Raw genomic sequence first — 23780 nt, 5'->3', positions numbered from 1 at the left:
ACACAGACACCGGCACACAAGACACGTACATCTTCTCCGCACACACAGTCTCCACCCACACACACACAGTCTCCGCCCACACACTCTTCCTCCTCCCTATCTGCATCATCTTTCGCAGGCACATCTGCAGCAAATCCGCAAATCTTTTTACACCTGCGGTTTTGCTGCGGATTTGACTGACTCAATGGAAGTCAATGGGTGCAGAAACGCTGCAGATCCGCAAAAAGAAAAGACATGCTGCGGAAAATAAAACGCTGCGAATCCGCGCAGATTTTTCTGCAGCATATGCACAACAATTCTAGATTTCCCACTGACTAACATTGGATGTGCACTACACTGCGGATTTGATGCAATTCCGCACGTCCAAAAACGCTGCAGATCCGCATCAAAATCCGCAATGTGTGCACATAACCTAAACTGAAAAGAAAAGCCATGTGATAGGGTGACACGCAATAATAAGTCAATGCTCTCTCCTATTGGCAGATAATACTTTTTAATGGAACCGATGAAACTTTCACATACAGAATTTGTCATCGAGCATCGGAATGAGTGCAAAGCACGGAACATGCAACTTTCCTCTTCTCTCTCCACAAGTCTCAGACTTTATTTTCAGCAAAAAAAATAATAAAAACACAAAAGATAACAAAAGCTTTAAATTAATACTTGCAGCAGGAAAAAAAATACACATTCCGTTTTATATTTTACCAAGCAAGAACTCGACAAATAGCATTACTGTGATTTACAGTATACTTGTTTGTACAAAGGGGAGTGGCTTGACACAAAGACCAGAAAGGCATATCAGGAATAAAAAGGGAAATAACAAATAGTATGATATAAATATGATAAAAAGTTTTCTAGTAATGAGGGATTAAATATTCCCAAAAGCTATACAGTACATCAGGCACGGTTAACATTCTCTCCTATTCAACAAAGGATTTGGCGCTATGGTCTGTGTACACGCAACTTGTGCCCTGTGGGGAGTAAAAAGAGGGGCGAGTATCCTGTGCACATTGGACCATGGTAACTGATGACTGTGTATTAATAAAGAGGGTACAGTGTATAGAGAGTGGGGTGCGCTGTGTCCTGTGTACTCGGAGGCTGTGATATGTGTGCATAATGGATGTTGTTTTAGTTTACCATTAAAGCATGTCTGGTACCTACAGCTTTTTCACAAAGCTTAGTCCTATATAATTACAACATGAACAGTGCTGTACTATGACACAGAGTCCACATGGCTTAGTTTGCAGCCGCAATGCAACACATTTACACCGCAATCAACTTAAAAGAATACTAATGCTAAATGTTCAGTCTGACCTGCACAGAATGCTGCAGCATGCACAGATTGTACACGGAAACATATATGAATGTGTGTCCTGTAGGTCATCATGAAAACAATGTTATATGGATAGTCACACTAACGACACTCACTAGGATGTTGCACTGCTTGGCGGGGATTAGGGCTTAGGGCTCTGCTCATCACTAGACTACAGTGTCAGTGGCACTAGCGGCACACTTTACTACTTCTGCTCTGCTTCGTCCAGGCAGACCTTGCTGATCAGAGATTGTGAAATGTTTGTAATGTCTTTTATGAGACAAATAACATATATATCAAGAATCGGCAAGATAAACTGCCTTATGGGCTACTTAAATTCACGTTTTCATAATTCATTTAGATAACATGATAAACTCTAGAAAAAAATTACAGTTTTCTTTGCAGGATTACGTTTGGCTTTTCCCACAAGCTGATTATATGAAATATACATGTTTTTGTCTCCCAAAATGATTTGAACTAAATCGAAGTTTTAAAGAGGATGTGTTAGCTCTGTTCTAGCTAATAATTACATTCGTAAAAAAACAAACAAAAAAAACCTTTTGGAATATTTTTTTTGCTGTTTTCATTAAAATGGAATATGTAAAAATGTAAAAGTAACCTCTACAAACCTTTACTTTGACTGTTGTTAGTCAGTGCAATATATAGCATGCATCTTTTAACAGCGACCTTTACTTTAGCATTAGAGTTCCTTTAAGAACACTCCCAGAAAGTCTCAAAAATAAAAACACCAGGTACTGAAAACTTGGAAGAAATTGCTGCAAATTGTATTATGAAAGCATTCTCAGAATCACACAGGAAGCCAGTCCCTGCTTCGATTGCATGAGAACACTAATTACTCTAATTACTAGAGGATAAGGATAGGTAAACAGAACTCAGAGCTTGGACCTCGCTTTGTAGGATATCTGTTTTGGAAAGGGAATAGGGCACTTGGGGAAAGTCATGGAAAGGACAGTAGACCAGCTACACAGAATAAAGGGATTCTTTTTGTGGCCTTGTGTGCTCCAGCAAACTGTATGCTAGGGAAAGTGGTAGAAGGAAGTCTAAGAACTAGGGTGGAAGCAGAGTCCATCCTCATCCTGATCCATTTAATCCTTCCAGTGCTGCAATATTCAGCAACGAAAGGGTTAAACCCCTGTCCCATGACAGCTTGCAGTCCAGCTTCTTCTGTTCAGCCAAGGGACTTGCAGGAACGGATGTTTACCTGGGCCAAAGAAAAACAAAAACCCTCAGAAATGGTGGGTTGAACTTGCACAAAATAACACTTAAGGGTCCTCTATGTCGAGGAACTCCTGTTTTGGTGGGGCAGTTCCCCGATACCAGGAGCAGGATCCATCACTACGCTTAATGCAGGCATAATGTTTTGCCTGCCGTCCATTTATGCTCTTCTCTGTCGTCCAATCTGTCCAGAGACATTCATCTTGGGAATAGACAAGACAGGGGATGGAAGGACAACGTGAGATCTGAGGAAGCAAAGTAGATAGACAACAATCAGAAATAGTTGCTAGACTTTTTACTACATGGTGAAAGCATTGGTTAAAGTTATAAGATCACACTAGGGAGATCGATACTCATGATGGAGTCAACATGAACACTACTTATTTCTTATGGATATAAGAAATGTATCTGCATACAAAGCACTGTGTATTATATTGACAATGCTAAAATAAACCTCAAAAGAGTTCAAAGGCTGAAAATATTTTGAAGGTTAAAAAAAAAACAAAAAAAAAATGTTTCATGGAAACTTTGTTAATATGATATTGGCTATGGTAAGGCACAATATGGGTTGAGTGGGGGGTTGATATCCAGCATCCCCACCGAACAGATATTATTAGCTCCAAAAATGGCAAGATGAGGAATGGAGCTGGACTGCGCAGCTCCACTCAATGTTTGCAGCCGCTGGCGAGTACTGCTCATCAACTCTTAATCTCTTTGATAATTTTATTGTGTATATTTTTACAGATGTGGAAATAGCAAACAGGGCATCAGGATAATGCCGACAGGTCTATTAGGGAAGCAAGATGGTAGATCTGAGGGTTATTGTTAGAACTCTGGATGCAATAGCGATCTGTCAGCACCCCCTGATCATGTTGGGTTGGGGTTGTGATGGGTGGACTGCATTTAAGGAGCAAGTAGTCAGGAATGGAGTTTTTCATTGTAGCATTTCAAATAATGCATATATGACATAACACAGGTCTTTATCAGATGTAAGAATTGCATGTGATTGAACAGGAACCAAGAACAAGCAATACACACTGCCGACTGTCACTCCCCCGCAGTGTGTACTCTCTACTTGGTTTCTGTTCATTCAGGTGCAATCTGTATGTCTGATGAAGTTCTGAGTTATAAGACCGAAGGGTCATATGTATTATTTTGGATTGCTACAAATAAAACTCTCAGCATTACTATCTGTATTGCCAACTTCTTTTTACATTAGACTACGGGGTTGGTACCCTACTTGAGCACCCGGATTCTTTCTGAGTGCCATATATATCTACTTTATCATCATACAGCCAGGAATGGAGCTATATCTGACAACACCAGGATTAAAAACGCATGGATTTTAATGCAGTTTTAATAAAGGATAGGATTTTAATCATTGGATTGAGCTGGGTCATATTTAATTGCTTCTCTGAAACTCCTATATGCCTAGCAAAGGTGAGGATCTTCAGAACTATCACAACTAAGAAGATGGGTGAGCTGGTACCTTTACTACATGTATTAATTGTTTCTGACCCTAGAGTAAAGTAATGACTGTCCAGTACAGCCAGCACCTACAAGTAATGACATGGGCACAGCTCATGCCTCCCTACTTATCACCATGACATAATATTAAAGGCGTTGTCCACTGGACAACCCCTTATTAAAGGGAACCTGTCACCCCGTTTTTTCAGTATGAGATAAAAATACCGTTAAATAGGGCCTGAGCTGTGCTTTACAATAGTGTATTTTTTGTCCCCTGATTCCCCACCTATGCTGCCGAAATACCTTACCAAAGTCGCCGTTTTTGCCTGTCAATCACGCTGTTCTGGTCAAAAGGGCGTGGTGAAATGGCTGTTTCTCCCCCACCTCTTGCTTATCTTCCCGGCGTTGGCGTAGTGTTTTGCGCATGCGCAACTGCCGAATGCACTGCGCAGCGGCAAAAAGCGCAATCTGCGCTATTCACCGGCTTTTCCGTGGCGGCGGCCATCTTCCTGAGGCCGCGCATGCACAGATGGAGTGCTCTGCTGCCCGGGGCTTCAGGAAAATGGCCGCGGGATGCCGCGCGTGCGCAGATGGAGATCACGGCAGCCATTTTCCTGAAGCAGAGATGCGAACTCGGCTTCAGGAAAATGATCGCCGCCGCGATCTCCATCTGCGCACACGCGGCATCCCGCGGCCATTTTCCTGAAGCCCCGGGAAGCAGAGCACTCCATCTGCGCATGCGCGGCCTCAGGAAGATGGCCGCCGCCACGGAAAAGCCGGTGAATAGCGCAGATTGCGCTCTTTGTCTGCCGCTGCGCAGTGCATTCGGCAGTTGCGCATGCGCAAAACACTACGCCAACGCCGGGAAGATAAGCAAGAGGTGGGGGAGAAACAGCCATTTCACCACGCCCTTTTGACCAGACCAGCGTGATTGACAGGCGAAAACGGCGACTTTGGTAAGGTATTTCGGCAGCATAGGTGGGGAATCAGGGGACAAAAATACACTATTGTAAAGCACAGCTCAGGCCCTATTTAACGGTATTTTTTTATCTCATACTGAAAAAACGGGGTGACAAGTTCCCTTTAATCTAAATATTTGGCCCCAATAAAATAAAAAAACCTTCACTCACCTCCTGTGCTGGCGCTGTTCCAGCAGTGTCGGCACTTACGGTCCTGGGGCAATCGTGCGGTTGTTGAAATGTGATCTCGGCACCCAATCAGCGCTGGCGTCACTGTACCCACCACCAGACATATTGAACATGAAGAGGAAGTACGGGCTGCAGCTGATCTCTCACTTCCTCTTCATGTTCAATTTGACAGGAGGCGGGGACAGTGACGCCAGTGCTGACCGGGCACCGGGGTCACGTGTCACAACAACATCACGGGAGCCCCAGGGAGAGCGAATGCCGACAATGAGGGAACAACGTCAGCACGGGAGGTGAGTATAAGCTTTTTTATTACATCAGGGCCAAGCATGGGGTATGAGAAGAGGTTGTCTAAGTAGTGGGCAACTTCTTTAAGTTCAATTGGAGAGACTAAATTGTTCCAAAGGTATAGCAGTACATCAAAGGGGTGGGAAGAGGTTACGTAGTGTCAGCTCATTTTGTTGTAATTTGATGATAACCTTTCTGTTAACAAGTTATACCTCCCTCTAGACATGTAGCATGGTTTTGGTCACCCTATGCCTATAATTTGCCAAAAACTTCAGATAATGTCACAAAAAGATTCTTTTATCCAAGCATCATTTATGGCCTGAAATAATGGAACAAGGATTTGATGTAAAGTTACTGCATTTTGTCCTCATACACTGTTGTAGAGATTTTGCCAGATGTAGCACTTTGAACTCAGAACGAAATGTTCCAATTTTGTCTCGCCTGACCACAAAACCTTTTATCACATGCTAACAGTTAAATGGTTTGTTGCAAATTCTGTGTGTAATGTGAGATTCTGCCCTCTTAGTAATGGCATCCATTTTTTGCTATGGAGCATTATAAAGCTGCATTATACATGTGTTGGGTAGTGTTGACTCATCAACAATTTTTTCTACCTAAGGTTTTAATAAGATTCATACCCTATGTATACTTCCTAACATTGCACAGGAAGACACACATGGGCCTATTTTACTAGGTTGTGTAAAATTAATGTTTTCCTGACTGCAGTCACTGCCAAAGTCTTACAATATCAACAAACAGTGTTACAGTCAAGGGCATTCAGATTAAAATCACTAATTATCTACGATTTCTCGAAAAGCACGAAGACATTTGGCTTCTCAACCAATAAACTTAACACATGTATTTCTTCATGAAGGAGTTGTCCAGCCTTAGGCTAAAAGTGACTGCACCCCTGTGTATTCTCACATGGTGCGCACTGCATGTTGTGAGGAGTCTCCAATGTCGGCAGTTACGTGACCACAAGTATGCAATTTGCATACTTCCGGCCACATCCCGACTAGACTTCCCCAGTCTCGCTTAATACTCTTGCATGTATTTGACGATCCCCCAATGCCAGGAGCGGCGGGCACCTGATTACAAGTATGTGACTTGCATGATTGTGGTCAAATGCCGACTAGATGAGATGGGCACAGACTCCCTCTATACAAGTGTACTGAGGGGTGGACGGACACAGAGCTAGATTCTCCTGCATGCTGGAAGTTTGCATTATATCTTCAGGCATTGGTGCTTATACAATATGTTTTTTCCTTGCTCTGCATGCATGTACTTTGTTTAAATACTATGTGCACTTTTTGATTCAGTACAAATACATATATATAGTATATACATGAGTATAAACCGATTTTTTCAGCACTTTTTTTATGCTGAAAAAGCCCCCCTCGGCTAATACTCGAGTGAGGGTCCCAGAAGATGGTGAGGGAGCTGCAGAGGCAGGAGCTGGCTGCTGCGGCTAAAGCTTGTGCCTGCTTGTAAAGAGAAATTAATATTCAGTGCAATGGCAGTGAATACAAATTTCTGTTTAATAGTGGTACAGTAGTTGCAGCCCCCGTCTTCCTGCAGCAGCGGGGGGGATCACGTGTGCCCGCTACCTATGGGAATGAATATTCACTGCCCTCCACGCCCATAGGCATGAAGGGCAGTGAATATTCATTCCCTTAAGTAGTACAAGTAATTTCTTGTAATTTGTACAAACAGGGGGAGCTAAGTATTTTATCTATATAGCTTCCTATGGATGGGTATCTCAGTTGAGGCCCTGTTTTGCTTTGCCTGTAAGACACATGGTAAAGTTGTAATACTAGACAGGTTAGGACCGTCCCGATGGGTACACCTTCTCGCAGTCAGTTCTCATCCACTGTGCGGTGTCACCGATCATGTATGGCCAGTTTGTAGCAGCCAATATGGAATAAAATGTGTATGACTGTGTATATGTTTTAAAGAATATGTGAAGATATGTTATCTAGATATCTTCACATATTCTTTAAACAACAGAGTCACACACATTATTTTGCATAAGTATCATGTATGAATTCAAATCATGTTCTTTGATATTCTGGAGGAGTTTGTTGTCAGGCTCTGCTTGGTTCTGACTTATAGCCACAAATCTGAATTCTTATGCTTTTTTTTTTACAAAACTATATGCCTTGATAAAAACTGCATAAAGACAATCAAAGTATAAAGTACGGAAAAAGATAGTTCTGAGACTTAGGATGTATACCATTCATGTGCATACAATTTTATTTGAGATTCTGAAAGAAAATAATGACAGTTCCACTTTCTACTGTCAAAAATTCAGCCAATGACTTACCTTACACTCACAGCCCATCTCATATCTCTGATTAAGACTTTTCTTTTGGGTTTGAGTGAGAGATTCCCATGGCACAATGAAGTCACACAGTGTGATATGCATTTTCCCATTTCCCTCTGCCTTACCTGAAAAACAAGAAGCAGTGACAATGCTTACAGGGGCTATAGCAGAATGTAATGTTTTGATGTAAATCCGAGTACCTGAATAGCTGTTATGCCTCTTGCCTTGTTTTACATGTTTCCGTTCTCCCATTGCATTGCTATGAAGCTGACTGTCAATTTAGACTGCAAAACTTTGATTCTCCTTCCTGCTCCTGAGTTGTCCCATTCCTCTCCTGTGCTGCGAATGCTAAACACAGAACAGTCTACGGACCCTCAAACATTCCCAGCCCCCCATTCACTCCTTTCACTCATATAGGATGCAGTGATATGTTGTAGAGTGCAGACAGCCTTATTCTAATTTAGTGAGAAGCACTTGTAGTATATCATCAAAAAGTGAAACTCATATTATATAGAGCCATTACAAACAGAGTGATCTATTTCAAGTGTTTATTTCTGTTAATGTTGATGATTATGGCTTACAGCCAATGAACACCCAAAAGTCATTATCTCAGTAAATTAGAATACTTTATAACACCAGCTTGGAAAATGATTTTAAAATCTGAAATGTTCACCCACTGAAATGTATGGTCAGCAAATGCACTCAGTACTTGGTCGAGGCTCCTTTTGCATCAATTACTGCATCAATGCGGCATTGCATGGAGGCGATCAGCCTGTGGCACTGCTGAGGTGTTATGGAAGCCCAGGTTGCTTTGATAGCAGCCTTCAGCTCGTCTGCATTGTTGGGTCTGGTGTCTCTCATCTTCCTCTTCACATTACTCCATAGATTCTCTATAGGGTTAAGGTCAGGGTAGTTTGCTTGCTAATTCAGCACAGTAATACTGTTGTTTTTAAACCAGGTATTGGTACTTTTGGCGGAGTGGACAGGTGCCAAGTCCTGCTGGAGAATTCAATTTCTATCTCTAAAAAGCTTGTCTGCAGAGGGAAGCATGAAGTACTCTAAAATTTCCTGGTAGACAGATGCGCTGACTTTGGTCTTGATAAAACACAGTGGACCTACATCAGCAGGTGACATGACTCCCCAAACCATCACTGATTGTGGAAACTACACACTAGACCTCAAGGATTGTGGCCTCCCCACTCTTCCTCCAGACTCTGGGACCTTGATTTCCAAATGAAATGCAAAATTTACTTTCATCTGAAAACCACCCCTTGGGCCACTGAGCAACAGTCCAGTTATTTTTCTCCTTGGCCCAGGTAAGACACTTCTGGTGTTGTCTATTGGTCATGAGTGGCTTGTCACAAGGAATGCGACACTTGTAGCCCATGTCCTGGATACGTCTGTGTGTGGTGGCTCTTGAAGCAATGACTCCAGCAGCCAGCAGTCCACTCCTTGTGAATCTCCCCGCAATTTTTGAACAATCCTTTCAAGGCTGCGGTTATCCCGGTTGCTTGTGCACCTTTTTCTACCACAACTTCTTTCTTTCCACTCAACTTTCCATTAATATGCTTGGATACAGCACTGTGTGAACAGCCAGCTTCTTTAGCAATGACCTTATGTGTCAAAGACTGCCTTCTAGACATCTGTCAAGTCAGCAGTCTTCCCATGATTGTGGAGCCTACTGAAACAGACTAAGGGCCCCTTCACACTGTGCAATCAAAGTCTGAACGAGCGTTCGATTTGTGACGTTTATCCGTCCTCGTTCCGAGGTTGCAAAGTGTGACATGGCGTTACGATTTGCGACGCAGCCCAGCATCGTACGATGTGAAAGAAAGAGCAGAACTTTCTTTCGTCGTAAATGTCTCGCTGTGGCGGTCGAAATCGTAGTATGTGACGGCGGTCATACGAGCTCGTAATGCGACTACGTGGGTTGGGCTTCCGCATACCTGTCTCCTGATTGGGCGTGACGTTTTAGCACGCCCATGCTGGTAATACGTCACGCTCGGAGTCGTAGGACTATGGCGGTGTGAAGGGTAGCGTAAGGGGACCTTTTTAAATACTAATAGGAAGCCTTTGCACGTGTTTTGTGTTAATTATTCTAATTTACTGAGATTATGACTTTCGTGTTTTCATTTCCTGTAAGCCATAATCATCAACACTAACAAAAATAAACAGTTGAAATAGATCACTCTGTTTGTAATGTCTCTATATATGAGTTTCACTTTTTCTATTGAAGAACTGAAATAAATTAACTTTTTGTTGATATTCTAATTTAGGGAGAAGCACTTGTATATGCCAAGCTCAACTGTTACAGGGTTACATTAGGCCTAAGCCACCATTACAATCCTTCGATTTTATAAAGGGGGAGTTGTGTGATGTCTAATTGCTTATATGCAACGGTCAATGTTGATCTCAATATTTATGGAGTTAAACAGCTGGATTTAGAGTTAACTCAGTTCCCAAATGTTGCAGCTACCAACTAGGTCAAGGGCCTAGTCTTACTCCATAAACTTCCTGGTTCCACTGTTGTAAAAAAGGTTAACACTGCAATGTAAAACCTGTTTTTCATAATACCTTTATAATCACCATAAAGTAAAGCATATAAATAAAATGTACATGGTGTTGATTTTATCCAAATAATGACCAAGCGTGCGTCATCCTGGCATGTAACGCCGTGCCATTGTAAATTCACAGCGCAGGAGTAAATTCCTGCTCCTATGTTCTACCAAGGGCAGGTCTGGTCTCCGGCTGTCTAACATATGTGGTGCTGTGTAGTGTACAGAGGTATCAGTATCGCCTTTCCATCTGTAGGACCTGATGATCAGGCAATTGCCGGATACTGCCTGCCATAGCAGTGCTGCTGAGTCCTAACAGACCCAGATCATCTCTGCCTTCTACCACAATGAGAATCCTATGAATGCATCATTTACAGTGGAAAAAATGAGTCATAAAGAATAATAAATATATTCCACAGAAATCTTTTATGATCTCTTGGAGGAAAAATGAAGTTCAAAATATATGTATGTATAAAACATCTGGAAAAATAAAAAAAAAAGGAATAAAAAGTCCCCAACACAAAAAAATATATATAAAATAACAGCGACCTGCTGCAGCCTTTGCTATTTTAATAGAGCAAACGCCAGCTTTGATGAGCCGATGTAGTGTCATGTGACCCGCTGAGAATAGCAGAGCTGAAATTGCTGGAATGGCGCCACTGTAGGAGGTAATTATACACTGCTTTCATATTTTTTTACAGAGCCCTGAAGCACTTAAATTGGTTCTCCAAGAATGAGATAAAATGAAGTCTCTGATCTAATTAAAACTGCAGCCCATCCTAGCCATGTGGCAGTATGGGCTGCACACTAAAGACTGCATTTTGTCTCCCGATGTAAAAAAATCTGTTCTGATCCTTCCTTATTAGGTATTTTTTATAACATTAATTATGTTAATGCACAAATGTCTTTGTATTTACATACATATATTTTTATTTTTCTATTTTTTGTGATTGTTTTTATTCTCGTTATATATTCACCTGTTTGCTAAATCAATTAAGCTGAGGAGCAGGTGTAAATCGCTGTGGAATCCGCACATAGAATTGACATGCTGCGGAAAAAAACCGCTGCATTTCCGTTCGTTTTTTTCCACAGCATGTGCACTGCGGATTTTGTTTTCCATAGGTTTATATGGTACTGTACAACACATGGAAAACAACTGCAGATCCCCAGCGTCAAATTCGCTGCGGATCCGCAGCAAAATCAGCAGCGTGTGCACATAGCCATATTGTTGGAAGAGTACTACAGCCGCGCACTGGACAGGTAAACTGATTTGTGCTCCTTTCTTAAGACTAAAGATAAGCAGCCCCCAAGACTTGTGCCTCAACTGACAAGAGCTGTATCACACAGCCAGGAGCATGGCTGTGATATGTGTAGAAATATGTTTTTACCCACACTGTATTTGGCGAGAAGACCTCCAGCTTCATAGACATCCTCTTCCTCTACCAATTTTACTGCTTTATAGCCCTTACTATACCCAAATGGAAAACATTGAGCAGGATGAAGATCAAGTTAACCCCTTATATGCTCAACTATGAAGTGATATATTTCTTCACATATAACAGCCGTGCTCCCGGCTGCCGACTCAGGTATGTGTGACACAGCTGTTGTCACACAGGTCTCTTAAGTCTTTTAGTCTGCAGCTAGTGCTGACACGTGACTAGGACGGGAATTATATCAGGGATGCCATTTTATCGCATTCTCAAGGAGATCCCCCTTAAGCAAGGGCTGTCAAAATTTTTTGATCATTTACATGATTTTGGAATGTGTTATAAGAATATCCACTTTTGTACTTGTAGGTATATATTATATGTTAGCCATTTCCACCTGTCTTACATAAACATGAATGTGCAATGTTTCCTCAATTTAAAAGGAAATGGGGCCATAACCCAATGATCTGAAGTAATAATCTCCTGAAATTTACATCATAACTGGTTAATGTTTTGTCAAGAGCTAATTGAGAAACACTTACTCAAAGTGGAAATAATCCATCGGTAAACAAACCCAATCTAGTTAAATGCCGCTGTTAGCGTTTGACAGTGGCATTATTGCGGACACATGTCAGCTGTTCAAAACAGCTGACATATCCTGGCTTTGATGCGGGCTCACCGCAGGAGCCCACATCAAAGCAGGGGATCTGACCTCGGACGTACTATCCCGTCCGAGGTCAGAAAGGGGTTGTCTATACATACTCTTCATATGACTGGCCTGTGGTGTAGGAAGGTAAGACTAGAGCCTTTTTTTTTTTTACAAAGAAAACAAAACATCAAAGCCTGGCTATGTTTTACCAAAACCTATGTCAAGTCAGTCTTAGGGTACTGTCACACTCTGCAACTTTCCAACGATCACGACCAGCGATACGACCTGGCCGTGATCGTTGGAAAGTCGTTGTGTGGTCGCTGGGGAGCTGTCACACAGACCGCTCTCCAGCGACCAACGATGCCGAAGGCCCCGGGTAACCAGGGTAAACATCGGGTTACTAAGCGCAGGGCCGCTGGTTACCAGCGTAAAAGTAAAAAAAAACAAACAGTACATACTCACATTCCGGTGTCCGTCAGGTCCCTCGCAGTCTGCTTCCCACTCTGACTGAGTGCCGCCGTAAAGTGAAAGCAGATCACAGCGGTGACGTCACCGCTGTGCTCTGCTCTTACTTTACGGCCGGCAGTCAGTCAGAGCGGGAAGCAGACGGCTAGGGACCTGACGGACACCGGAATGTGAGTATGTACTGTTTGTTTTTTTTTACTTTTACGATGGTAACCAGGGTAAACATCGGGTTACTAAGCGCGCCCCTGCGCTTAGTAACCCGATGTTTACCCTGGTTACAAGCGACCGCATCGTTGGATCGGTGTCACACACACCGATCCAGCGATGACAGCGGGAGATCCAGCGACGAAAGAAAGTTCCAAACGATCTGCTACGACGTACGATTCTCAGCAGGGTCCCTGATCGCAGTAGCGTGTCAGACACAGCGATATCGTATGGATATCGCTGGAACGTCACGGATCGTACCGTCGTAGCGACAAAAGTGCCACTGTGAGACAGTACCCTTAGTCTGTTTATGTGGGGAAAAGAGTTATAGTCTGTTGAGACCAAAGTTGACACTTTTGGCCATATTTTACACAAAGATAACACTGCACCATTTAAGGAAGCAGTATTATGCTTTGGAGCCACGGCAGCTGGAACTGGGGCTTTAGTGAAGGTGGAGGGAATTACGAATAGTTCCAAATATCAGTCAATTTTCCTTCAAAACCTTCAGGTCTCTGCTAAGAAGACGGAGAGTAATTTGACCTTTCAGCACAACAATGCTAAGTTCAAAATAAACAAAACAATGACTTTAACCAAAAGATCAAAGTTTTGGAATGGCCCAGCCAGAGCCCAGACATGAATCCAATTGAAAATCTGTGGGTTGACCTAAAGAGGGCGCTGTACATAGAAGACACCCTCCCAAGCTGATAGATTTGGAGCTACTAGAAGTAACAGTGGGCAAAGATTTGCAATTCTAGATGTACCATGCTGATAGACTCCTACCCAAAAACACTGAATTATCTCATAAATTCTTAGACTACTTCAACAAAGTATTAATTTAAGGGTATGCATATTTATACAACCCCATTATTTCAGTTCTTTATTTTTATTTTCCACCAGAAAAGATTTCAGTTTGTTTCTCAATGGATTTGTACATTTCTAAAATTATTCTTCTTGACAAGATTTTTTACAAATTAAAATAAAACAACAAAGCCTGTTAAAAATGTAAAAAATGCATTTAACAGAAAACAATTCAAATAGGTTAGTTTCTGATGAGACATTCCCCTATTAACACTTTCATAATGCATTATGCCATTTGTCTGTTAATAATGACCAGTTGTCAATTTATTCATACATTTCCATGAGAAAAAAAAAGCAAGACGAACAGCACAAAACAGTGATCTAAGAGCATACACAGTCATGGCCGTAAGTGTTAGCATCCTTGAAATTGTTCCAGAAAAGGAAGTATATCTCTCAGAAAATTATAGCAATTACACCATTTTATTACACACTTTTATTTCCTTTGTGCGTATTGGAACATCACAAAAAAAAAACAGAGGGAAAAATGCAAATAAGACATAATTTCACACAAAACCCCCCAAAAGGGCCGGACAAAATTATTGGCACCCTTAACTTATTATTTGGTTGCACACCCTTTGGAATAAATAACTGCAATCAATCGCTTCGTATAACCATCAATATGCTTCTTACACCTCTCAACTAGAATTTTGGACCACTCTTTTTTTGCAAACTGCTCCAGGTCTCTGATATATGAAGGCGCCTTCTCCTAAAAGCAATTTTAAGATCTCTACACAGATGATCAATAGGATTTAGATCCGGACTCATTGTTGGCCATTTCAGATCTCTCCAGCGCTTTGCTTCCATCCATTTCTTGGTGCTTCTTGAAGCATGTTTTGGGTACGGTAATTGTCCTGCTGGAAGACCCATGACCTAAGATGCAAACCCAGCTTTCTGACACTGGGCACTACATTGCGACCCAATATCCTTTGGTAATCTTCAGATTTCATAATGACTTGCACACAGTCAAGGCACCTAGTGCCAGAAGCAGCAAAGCAACCCCAAAACATCTTTGAACTTCCACCATATTTTTGATTGTAGGTACTATGTTCTTTTCTTTGTTGGCTTCATTCCATTCTTGGTAAACCGTAAAATGATGTGCTTTACAAAAAAAACTCTATCTTTGTCTCCCCTGTCCACAAGACACTTTCCCAGAAGGATTTTTGTTTACTCACATACATTTTGGCAACTGCAGTTTAGCTTTATTATGTCTCTATGTTAGCAGTGGAACCTTCTGAATCTCCTGCCATAGCGTTTCATTTCATTCCAATGTCGACAAATAGTTCGCACTGACACTGATGCACCCTGAGCCAGCAGGACAGCTTGAATTTCTTTGGAACTTGATAGGGGCTGCTTATCTGCCATCCAGACTATCCTGCATTGCAACCTTTCATGTATTTTTATCTACCTTCCATGTCCAGGGAGATTAGCTACAGTGCCGTGGATTGTAAACTTCTTGATTATGCTTCATACTGTGGATAAAGGAACATAAAGATCTCTGAAGATGGACTTGTAACCTTGACGTTGTTGATATTTTTCAACAATTTTGGTTCTCAAGTCCTCAGACAGTTCTATACTCCTCTTTCTGTTCTCCATGCTTAGTGTGGAACACAGACATACAATGCAAATATTGAGTCAACTTCTCTCCTTTTTAGCTGGTTTCATGTGTGATTTTCATATTGTCCACACCTGGTACTTGCCACAGGCGAGTTTGAACAAACATCACATGCTTAAAACAAAGTTTTTTATCCACATTTTTGGAAAGCTGACGACAATTTTGTCTGGCCCATTTTTGGGGTTTTGTTGGAAAATATGTCTAATTTGCCTTTTTTCTCTGTTCTTTTGTATTGTTCCAATACACACAAAAGAAATGTACATGTGTATAACAAAACATGCGTAATTGCAATAATTTTCAGGGAGAAATACACTTCATTCCCGGGAGCAATTTCAAAGGTGCAAACACTTTCAGCCATGACTGTATGTAACTTAATGAAAATAAGTGTTTAGTGAAACAGACATGTCAAGATTGCTAATGAAAAGTAGACGTCCAACGCCTTTTCATATTGAGGATTACAGACATAACATAAGACACCATTATAAGTTACACCTTTTAAATCCTCCATCTTTTCTATCAGTTTGTTTTCATCTATGTCATCAGTGGCTGGCGAGGCAAGGGATTTTCCAGGTTTATTTTGTTGTTATGCCATCAGAAGATGGCAGAATGAGTTTACCATACCATTACAAATATTGTATAAAGCTAGGATATATAACATTACCAAAATCAGAGCGAATACAGTCACATATAAAAAGCACAAACCTGCAATCAAATACTCCTTTTTGCCTCCAGTCTCCAGTGTCACTCCACATACAGCTGATGAGGGAGCAGTAAAGATGTACTGTATATCCTCGGTAGGTCCCTTGAACATCTACAAAAGCATGTAAAAAATTTATATACGGTATGAATGACAACAAATATTTCCATAAATGGATCATTAATATATTGAAGGTGGTTGTCTCCTACTTTAAGTTTATACTTCATGACCCCAGGGTAATTAAATAAAAAACAAACAATAATCACCCCCTGGACCAGCATTCCCTGCTGATCTGCTAGCATCAATAGTCAGCAGGAAATTTTATGTGACCACTGCAGCTAATTAGTAGTCGCTGATTGGGCGTAATGAGAACACTGCAGCCAAACAGGAAGAGACTGTTAGGACGGAATGTGCAGGCGTCAGCGGTCAGCAGCTGCTGATTAGGTGCCCGTCCAGATGTTGGTCACTAGACTGGTAGGGGACACAGATTAGAGCGAAGGGGGAGCTTAGACCGTTCAGGGGGTGAGTATGGTTCTTTTTTTTTTTTTTTTTACACATTTATAGTACTGGAGTACCCCTTTAAATTGGTTGCAGTGTTTTGATTTTTTTTTCAGAATAAATCACCGGTTTTTCTGTTTCTTTATTGCCACCACAAATAAAAAGCATGTTAAAAAGTGATCCTGGAGTATAATTTCTGGTGTTAGTAACGCCACAGCTCATCATGAATTACATGGGTTTTGGTGTGACAATCCCGGCCAAAAATGGGAAGAACTGGGAGAAACTACCAGTAGCCACAAAATTTGGGTGAAACTGCTTTGATTAAATGGGGCCGTTATGTATCCTCGGCAACATTCTAATATACTGTTTGTTTAAAGTCTTTGCCATTTTCAAGATGAAAGTCAGTTTCACACGTCCAACAATCAAAGTGCACCTATAACGCTAAGTCTGGAAAGACACGCCGCATGTGCGTCTCTGCAGGGAAAAAGCGGACGCTGGTGGACGCATGCATTGTGGACATGGGATTGCTTGAAATCACATCCACAATGATATAACATCTGGCTGCTGCTGGTTGGATGCTGCGGATGCACGCAGTGTCCAACCCGCAGCGTTTACTGACCGTGGGAACATACCCTAAGTCGGCTAACCTGAATATACCGGCTTCCCAGGCAAATGTAACGTTCTTCAGTTTGGGTCATGAGACCTGCAGCCTTTCCAGACATCGCGGTCCATACAGACCATTAATGTTACATGTGTGAAAGCAGTGTTAGGGCTCCTTGCGACGAGTGTGTTATGCATACGTGTGTTGTCCATCTTAACATAAGTTAGACCAATGTTATTCAATAGAGAGGTTACTGAATAGGACGTCCTTGTTTTTATGGATACATTCCAATTATTGACTTAGGAAACTGTATTTGGTCTTGTACAATTTTTAACTGTTGCTGTATAAAAACAGATGCCATATGGATGTTAATATACACGTAAAAAATGGACATAGAGAGAGAATACAAATGACACTGCAGATGAAAATGGTCCATTTTTTTCTGGGTGAAAAACAGATGAGTTCACTTACGCTCCTCTGAACCCAGCATTACCTTGAGTGACTGGGAACATTTGGACCCAGACAGATGGTCCATGTGAAAATACTTGCAACATGCACTAATCTGGTCTAATTTACAGACCAGCCTAATGCATGTCATTAACCGGCAGGTCCGGTGCTCATCAGCTATGCGGACGACCACATGAACCAGTCATGTCTGCCATTTGTGGTTGTGATGGGCCTGAGTTTTAGTATGTCCATCAGCACCCAGTTTTATAATACATGCATATGTCGATTTCTTTTACCAGGAAGTTAAGGATTTTCACATCTGCAACCCAGTTATGCTGCAAAAAAGCCGCTGATTTCACTTTTTGTATAATAAATCTGCGACAAAACTGCATGTAGCACCGAAGTCTATAAAGGCGGTCTTATGCTGGCCACGCGCATTTCAGACCCTCCACCTCCCATACAAATGTATGCTCGGCTCAGCCTGCACGGGGAGAAAAGAATCGGCAACCATCAGCTATAAATACGAACGATTGAAACAAAATGATGGTTTGTCAAGTAAAAACATAAGAACGTGCGATCATTTTTATCTATCTATATAATCGTCCAAGGTTCATTTTCGTCTGTCTGTCTGTTTGTGTCATGGAAATCCCGCGTCGCTGATTGGTCGCAGCCCTACAGGCCGCGACCAATCAGCGACGGGTACAGTCCGGCCGTGAATTGGCCCCTCCCTACTCCCCTGCGGTCAGTGCCCCCTCCATACTCCCCTCCAGTCAGCGCCTACATAGCGTTAAAAGGACTGCCTTACACCGCGGCATAACGCGGAGTAAGGCAGTCCGTCAACGCTGCCATTAACCCTCTGTGTGACCAACTTTTTACTATTGAAGCTGCCTATGCAGCATCAATAGTAAAAACATATGTTAAAAATAATAAAAAATAATAAAAAATCATTATATACTCACGCTGCGACGGCCCCCGGATCCAGCCCAGGCCTTTCCCGCTCCTCGCGCGCCGCTCCGGTCCCCAGAATGCATTGCGGCAATGACCGGAGATGACGTAGCGGTCTGGTCTCGCGAGACCGCTACATCATCACGTGTTATTGCCTCTTGGGACCAGAGTGGCGCGCTAGGAGCAGGAAAGGCCTGGGCTGGATCCGGGGCCGTCGGAGGGTGAGTATATAATGATTTTTTATTTTAATTCTTTTTTTTTAACAGGGATATGGTGCCCACATTGCTATATACTGCGTGGGCTGTGTTATATACTACATGGGCAGTGTTATATACTGCATGGGCTGTGTTATATACTATGTCGGCTGTGCAATATAATACGTGGCTGTGCTATATACTACGTGGGCTGTGTAATATACTACGTGGCTGTGTAATATACTGCGTGAGCTATGTTATATACTGCGTCGGCTCTGCAATATACTGCGTCAGCTCTGCAATATACTGCGCCAGCTTTGCAATATACTACGTGGGCTGTGCTATATACTACGTGGCTGTGCAATATACTACGTGGCTGTGCAATATACTAAGTGGGCTGTGCAATATACTAAGTGGGCTGTGCAATATACTACGTGGGCTGTGCAATATACTACGTGGCTGTGCTATATACTACGTGGGCTGTGCAATATACTACGTGGCTGTGCAATATACTATGTGGCTGTGCAATATACTACGTGGGCTGTGCAATATACTACGTGGGCTGTGCAATATACTACGTGGGCTGTGCTACATACTATGTGGCTGTGCAATATACTACGTGGGCTGTGTTATATACTACGTGGACTGTGTTATACAGTACGTGGGCTGTGTTATACACTACATGGGCTGTGTTATATACTACGTGGCTGTGTTATATGCTATGTGGACTGCTATATACTACGTGGCTGTGATATATACTACGTGGCGGTGCTATATACCACGTGGCCGGCCACGAACAGTCAGCAACAGGCGCACTTCTGCCGCGAATTGGGGCGGGATTTCAACCACGCTTCACTAATTGGTCGCGCCCGGCCAGCCGAATTCTCTGTATTCATTGTATTATTCTAAAGTCTTCATAAATAAACTTCAACCATATTCTAGAATACCCGATGCGTTAGAATCGGGCTACCATCTAGTTTTGAAATAAAGTTGGTAGTGTTTGTTTTTTCATCCTAAATTTGGATGAAAGACTATTCTAAGAAAAGTGCTCGTTTGTGGCTTGGCTTCACTTAACGTGTATGGCCAGGCTGAATGACTATGAAAGACCAATATTGAATCAAACATGTCGTCATTACAACCAACAACATACTTTAACCCCTTCGGGAACCATGGCATATTATTACACCATGGAGCGAAAGTGGTATGGAGTGGACTCAGGAACCGGGCCAGCTCCACAAAGGGCAGGTGCTGGCTGAGTTATGCAGCTGAAACGTGCTTTCAACAACAGAGCTAGGCGCTAGCCTCTGACAACAGTGATTACTTGTGGACATGTGATGTATGTTAGCACCTAACGATATTGTTTAACCTCTTAAATGCTGCTGTCAACCTCTGGTAGAGACATTTAAATGGCACAACACAGAGCTCAGCATAGTACACTATAAAAACATGAACGAGACCTAAACTTAATACTTTGCTAGCTCAATACATCAGTAGCATCATTCTTTCTCCTGGCCTGATACTGTACTTTGATACAATTTATCTGTTCAACTCAAAGAGAATTCTATAGTCTGCATACACTGTAGACAGGTCTCTCTAGGATTTAAATAGGTTGTCCACTACTTTTACATTCATGGCCTCTCCTCATTATAGGTCATCAATGTCGATTGGCCGTGGTCTGACACTCGGCACCCCCACCGATCAACTGTTATTGGTGACTGAATTGATTTCAATAGAAGGCGGATGTGTATTACCCTGCTGTGGCCACTAGTAGAAGATAAAGCAGCTGGCGGGCGACAGCCTACAATGGTAACAGCTGATCGGCGAGGGTGCCAAGTGTGGAACCCTGGCCGATCAGACATTGATGACCTATCCTAAGGATAGCTCATCAGTGTAAAAGTGGTGGACACCCTCTTTAAGACTCTGAATACTCCTACACTGACAGCAAGCAAAAATTTTGATTATAGTGAGAAATTAACACGTTAGATCAGGGGTCCCCAAACTCATGGGCTTAGTATGCGTGACTCCCGGCTCAGCTTGTTATATTAGCACCAGGTCTAGTAAACAGCTATGACGAGCAGGTATCCAAATGGTGACTTTGTGAGTAGCTCCACACAGAAAAGCAGATGTGGATGCATATATACTGGTCTTAGTAGTTTGGATATAAATTAAGTATAGTAATGTGGAGACAGGCTAATACTGCCAGTCAGAGCAAGTGCTTGAAGCTATTTTAAGGTGGGTGGGAGCAGGATGTCACTAATTTGGGGAAGGGGAGAGGTCTGGATGTGACTCGCAATCATCTCCCAGTGTTAAATGGACCACTGCATTAGATTATACACAAGAACTATAGGAACTATTCTTATTCTCAAGATGTAGCCGATACGCTACGATGCCCATCTGTCATGACACGTGGTATTGTGAACAGCTAAAGTTACCTACCTTAATTTGTTTGATTTCATACTGGATTCTTTTGATGGGATTTCCATAGACATCATTCCCGCTGTCAACCTCTTTACCCACTATGGCCTTTGCTCTGATCACTGTGTGTAAAGAGAAGAAAACATTAAAATCACAATGGCAAACATGCCCAGGTTTTTTCATCTACACAAGTTGCATGTCGAAAGGAAATTAATTTGTCATTTATATATTACTAGATGGTGGCCCGATTCTAACGCATCGGGTATTCTAGAATATGCATGTCCACGTAGTATATTGGCCATTTACGTAGTGTATTGCCCAGCTACATAGTATACAGCACAGCTACGCAGTATATTGCACAGAGCCACATAGTATATTGCACAGCTTTGTAGTATATTGCCCAGCCTTGTAGTATATTGTCCAGCCACGTAGTCTTGTAGTATACAGCAGAGCCACGTAGTATATTGCCCAGCCTTGTAGTATATTGCCCTGCCACGTAGTGTATTGCCCAGCTACATAGTATACAGCACAGCGACGTAGGATATTGCGCAGCTACGTTGTATATTGCACAGAGCCACATAGTATATTGTCCAGCCACGTAGTATATTGCCCAGCCTTGTAGTATACAGCAGAGCCACGTAGGATATTGCCCAGTGACGTAGTATATTACCGAGGCACGTATGTCACAGGGCCAAAAAATAAAAAATAAACATACTCACCTAACGATCCGAGGGCCCCTTGTAGTGTATCATACTCACCATTCTTGTCGCTGCTCCTCGGCGTCCCGTGTCTCCTCTTCCTGGGATCCTGTGCAGATGGTAGTGCTCGGCTTCAGGAAAATGGCCGCGGGATGCCGCGCATGCGCAGATCGAGATCGCGGCGGCCATTTTCCTGAAGCCGAGTTCCATTGCAAGTGCCAGGGCTGGTGGGAGCAGGACCTATGAAGACGTCGCGGTCACATGACCGTGACGTCACGGAAGGTCCTTGCCGCACACCAGCCCTGGGACGGGACCGAACCGCAAGCTGACGGTTGTAATGGAGCGGTCCGGGGAGCGTGGCGAGGAGCGAGAAAGGCGGCGGAGGGTGAGTATAGCAGGTTTTTTTTTTTATTTATTATTTTTAACATTACATTTTGTACTATTGATGCCGCATAGGCAGCGTCAATAGTACAAAGTTGGGGACACACAGGGTTAATAGCAGCGGTAACGGAGTGCGTTACCCGCGGCATAACGCGGTCCGTTACCGCCGGCATTAACCCTGTGTGAGCTGTGTATGCGGGCGCGCCGGCAGTGAGTGCGGGGAGTAAGCGGCCATTTTTTCTGGACTGTGCGCGTCGCTGATTGGTCGCGGCAGCCATGACAGGCAGCTGCCGAGACCAATCAGCGAACGAATAATGGTGACAGACAGAAGGACAGACGGAAGTACCCTTAGACAATTATATAGTAGATAATCTTCAAAAAGTGAAGCATAGCCCACATCTAAACGCTTTTGCAGACAGTGATGGGTTTATTACCTAGTGAGAAAGACACTGAAGCACACTACCGTTCAAAAGTTTAGGGTCAACCAGAGAATTTTGTGTTTTCCATGAAAACTCATACTTTTATTAATCAAATGAGTTGCCAAATGAATTGAAAACCTAGTCCAGACATTGACAGGGTTCGAAAAAAAGATTTTTACTTGAAATAATAACTTTCTCCTTCAAACTTTGCTTTCGTCAAAGAATGCTCCATTTGCAGCAATTACAGCATTGCAGACCTTTGTCATTGTAGCAGTTAATTTGCTGAGGTAATCTGCAGAAATGTCACCCCATGCTTCCAGAAGCCCCTCCCACAAGTTGGTTTGGCTTGATGGGCCCTTTTTGCATACCATACGGTCAAGCTGCTCCCACAATAGCTCAATGGGGTTGAGATCTGGAGACTGTGCTGGCCACTGCATTACAGATAGAAGACTAGCTGTCTGCTTCTTCCCTAAATAGTTCTTGCACAATTTGGAGGTGTGCTTTGGGTCATTGTCCTGTTGTAGGATGAAGTTGGCTCCAATCAAGCGCTGTCCACAGGGTATGGCATGGCATTGCAAAATGGAGTGATAGCCTTCCTTATTCAAAATCCCTTTTACCTTGTACAAATCTCCCACTTTACCAGCACCAAAGTAACCCCAGACCATCACATTACCTCCACCATGCTTGACAGATGGCGTCAGGCACTCTTCCAGCATCTTTTCAGTTGTTCTGCGTCTCACAAATGTTCTTCTGTGTGATCCATACACCTCAAACATGGATTCGTCTGTCCATAACACTTTTTTCCTATCTTCCACTGTCCAATGTTTTCTTTTGCCCATATCAATCTTTTCCTTTTATTAGCCAGTCTCAGACATGGCTTTTTCTTTGCCACTCTGCCCTGAAGGCCAGCATCCCAGAGTCGCCTCTTCACTGTAGACATTGAC

At 42.6% G+C, this 23780-nt stretch overlaps 1 protein-coding gene across 1 annotated transcript in view; it reads right to left on the bottom strand.

Moving 5' to 3' along the window:
• Positions 1 to 476: 476 nt before the first annotated feature.
• TIMP2 (TIMP metallopeptidase inhibitor 2) overlaps positions 477 to 23780 on the bottom strand; it is a 56933-nt gene continuing 33629 nt past the window's right edge. Inside the window, exons 2-5 of the mRNA XM_077251465.1 lie at positions 21360 to 21460; positions 16244 to 16352; positions 7772 to 7896; positions 477 to 2793 (exon numbers count right to left, since the gene is read on the bottom strand). Of these exons, the coding sequence (XP_077107580.1) occupies positions 2596 to 2793; positions 7772 to 7896; positions 16244 to 16352; positions 21360 to 21460 (533 nt within the window). The 3' untranslated portion in view covers positions 477 to 2595. The remainder of the gene's footprint in view (positions 2794 to 7771; positions 7897 to 16243; positions 16353 to 21359; positions 21461 to 23780) is intronic.

Source organism: Ranitomeya variabilis, chromosome 4 (genome assembly GCF_051348905.1).
Source record: "Ranitomeya variabilis isolate aRanVar5 chromosome 4, aRanVar5.hap1, whole genome shotgun sequence".
Classification (NCBI taxonomy): Eukaryota; Metazoa; Chordata; class Amphibia; order Anura; family Dendrobatidae; genus Ranitomeya; species Ranitomeya variabilis.
This window is presented reverse-complemented; position numbering and strand designations above follow the sequence as displayed.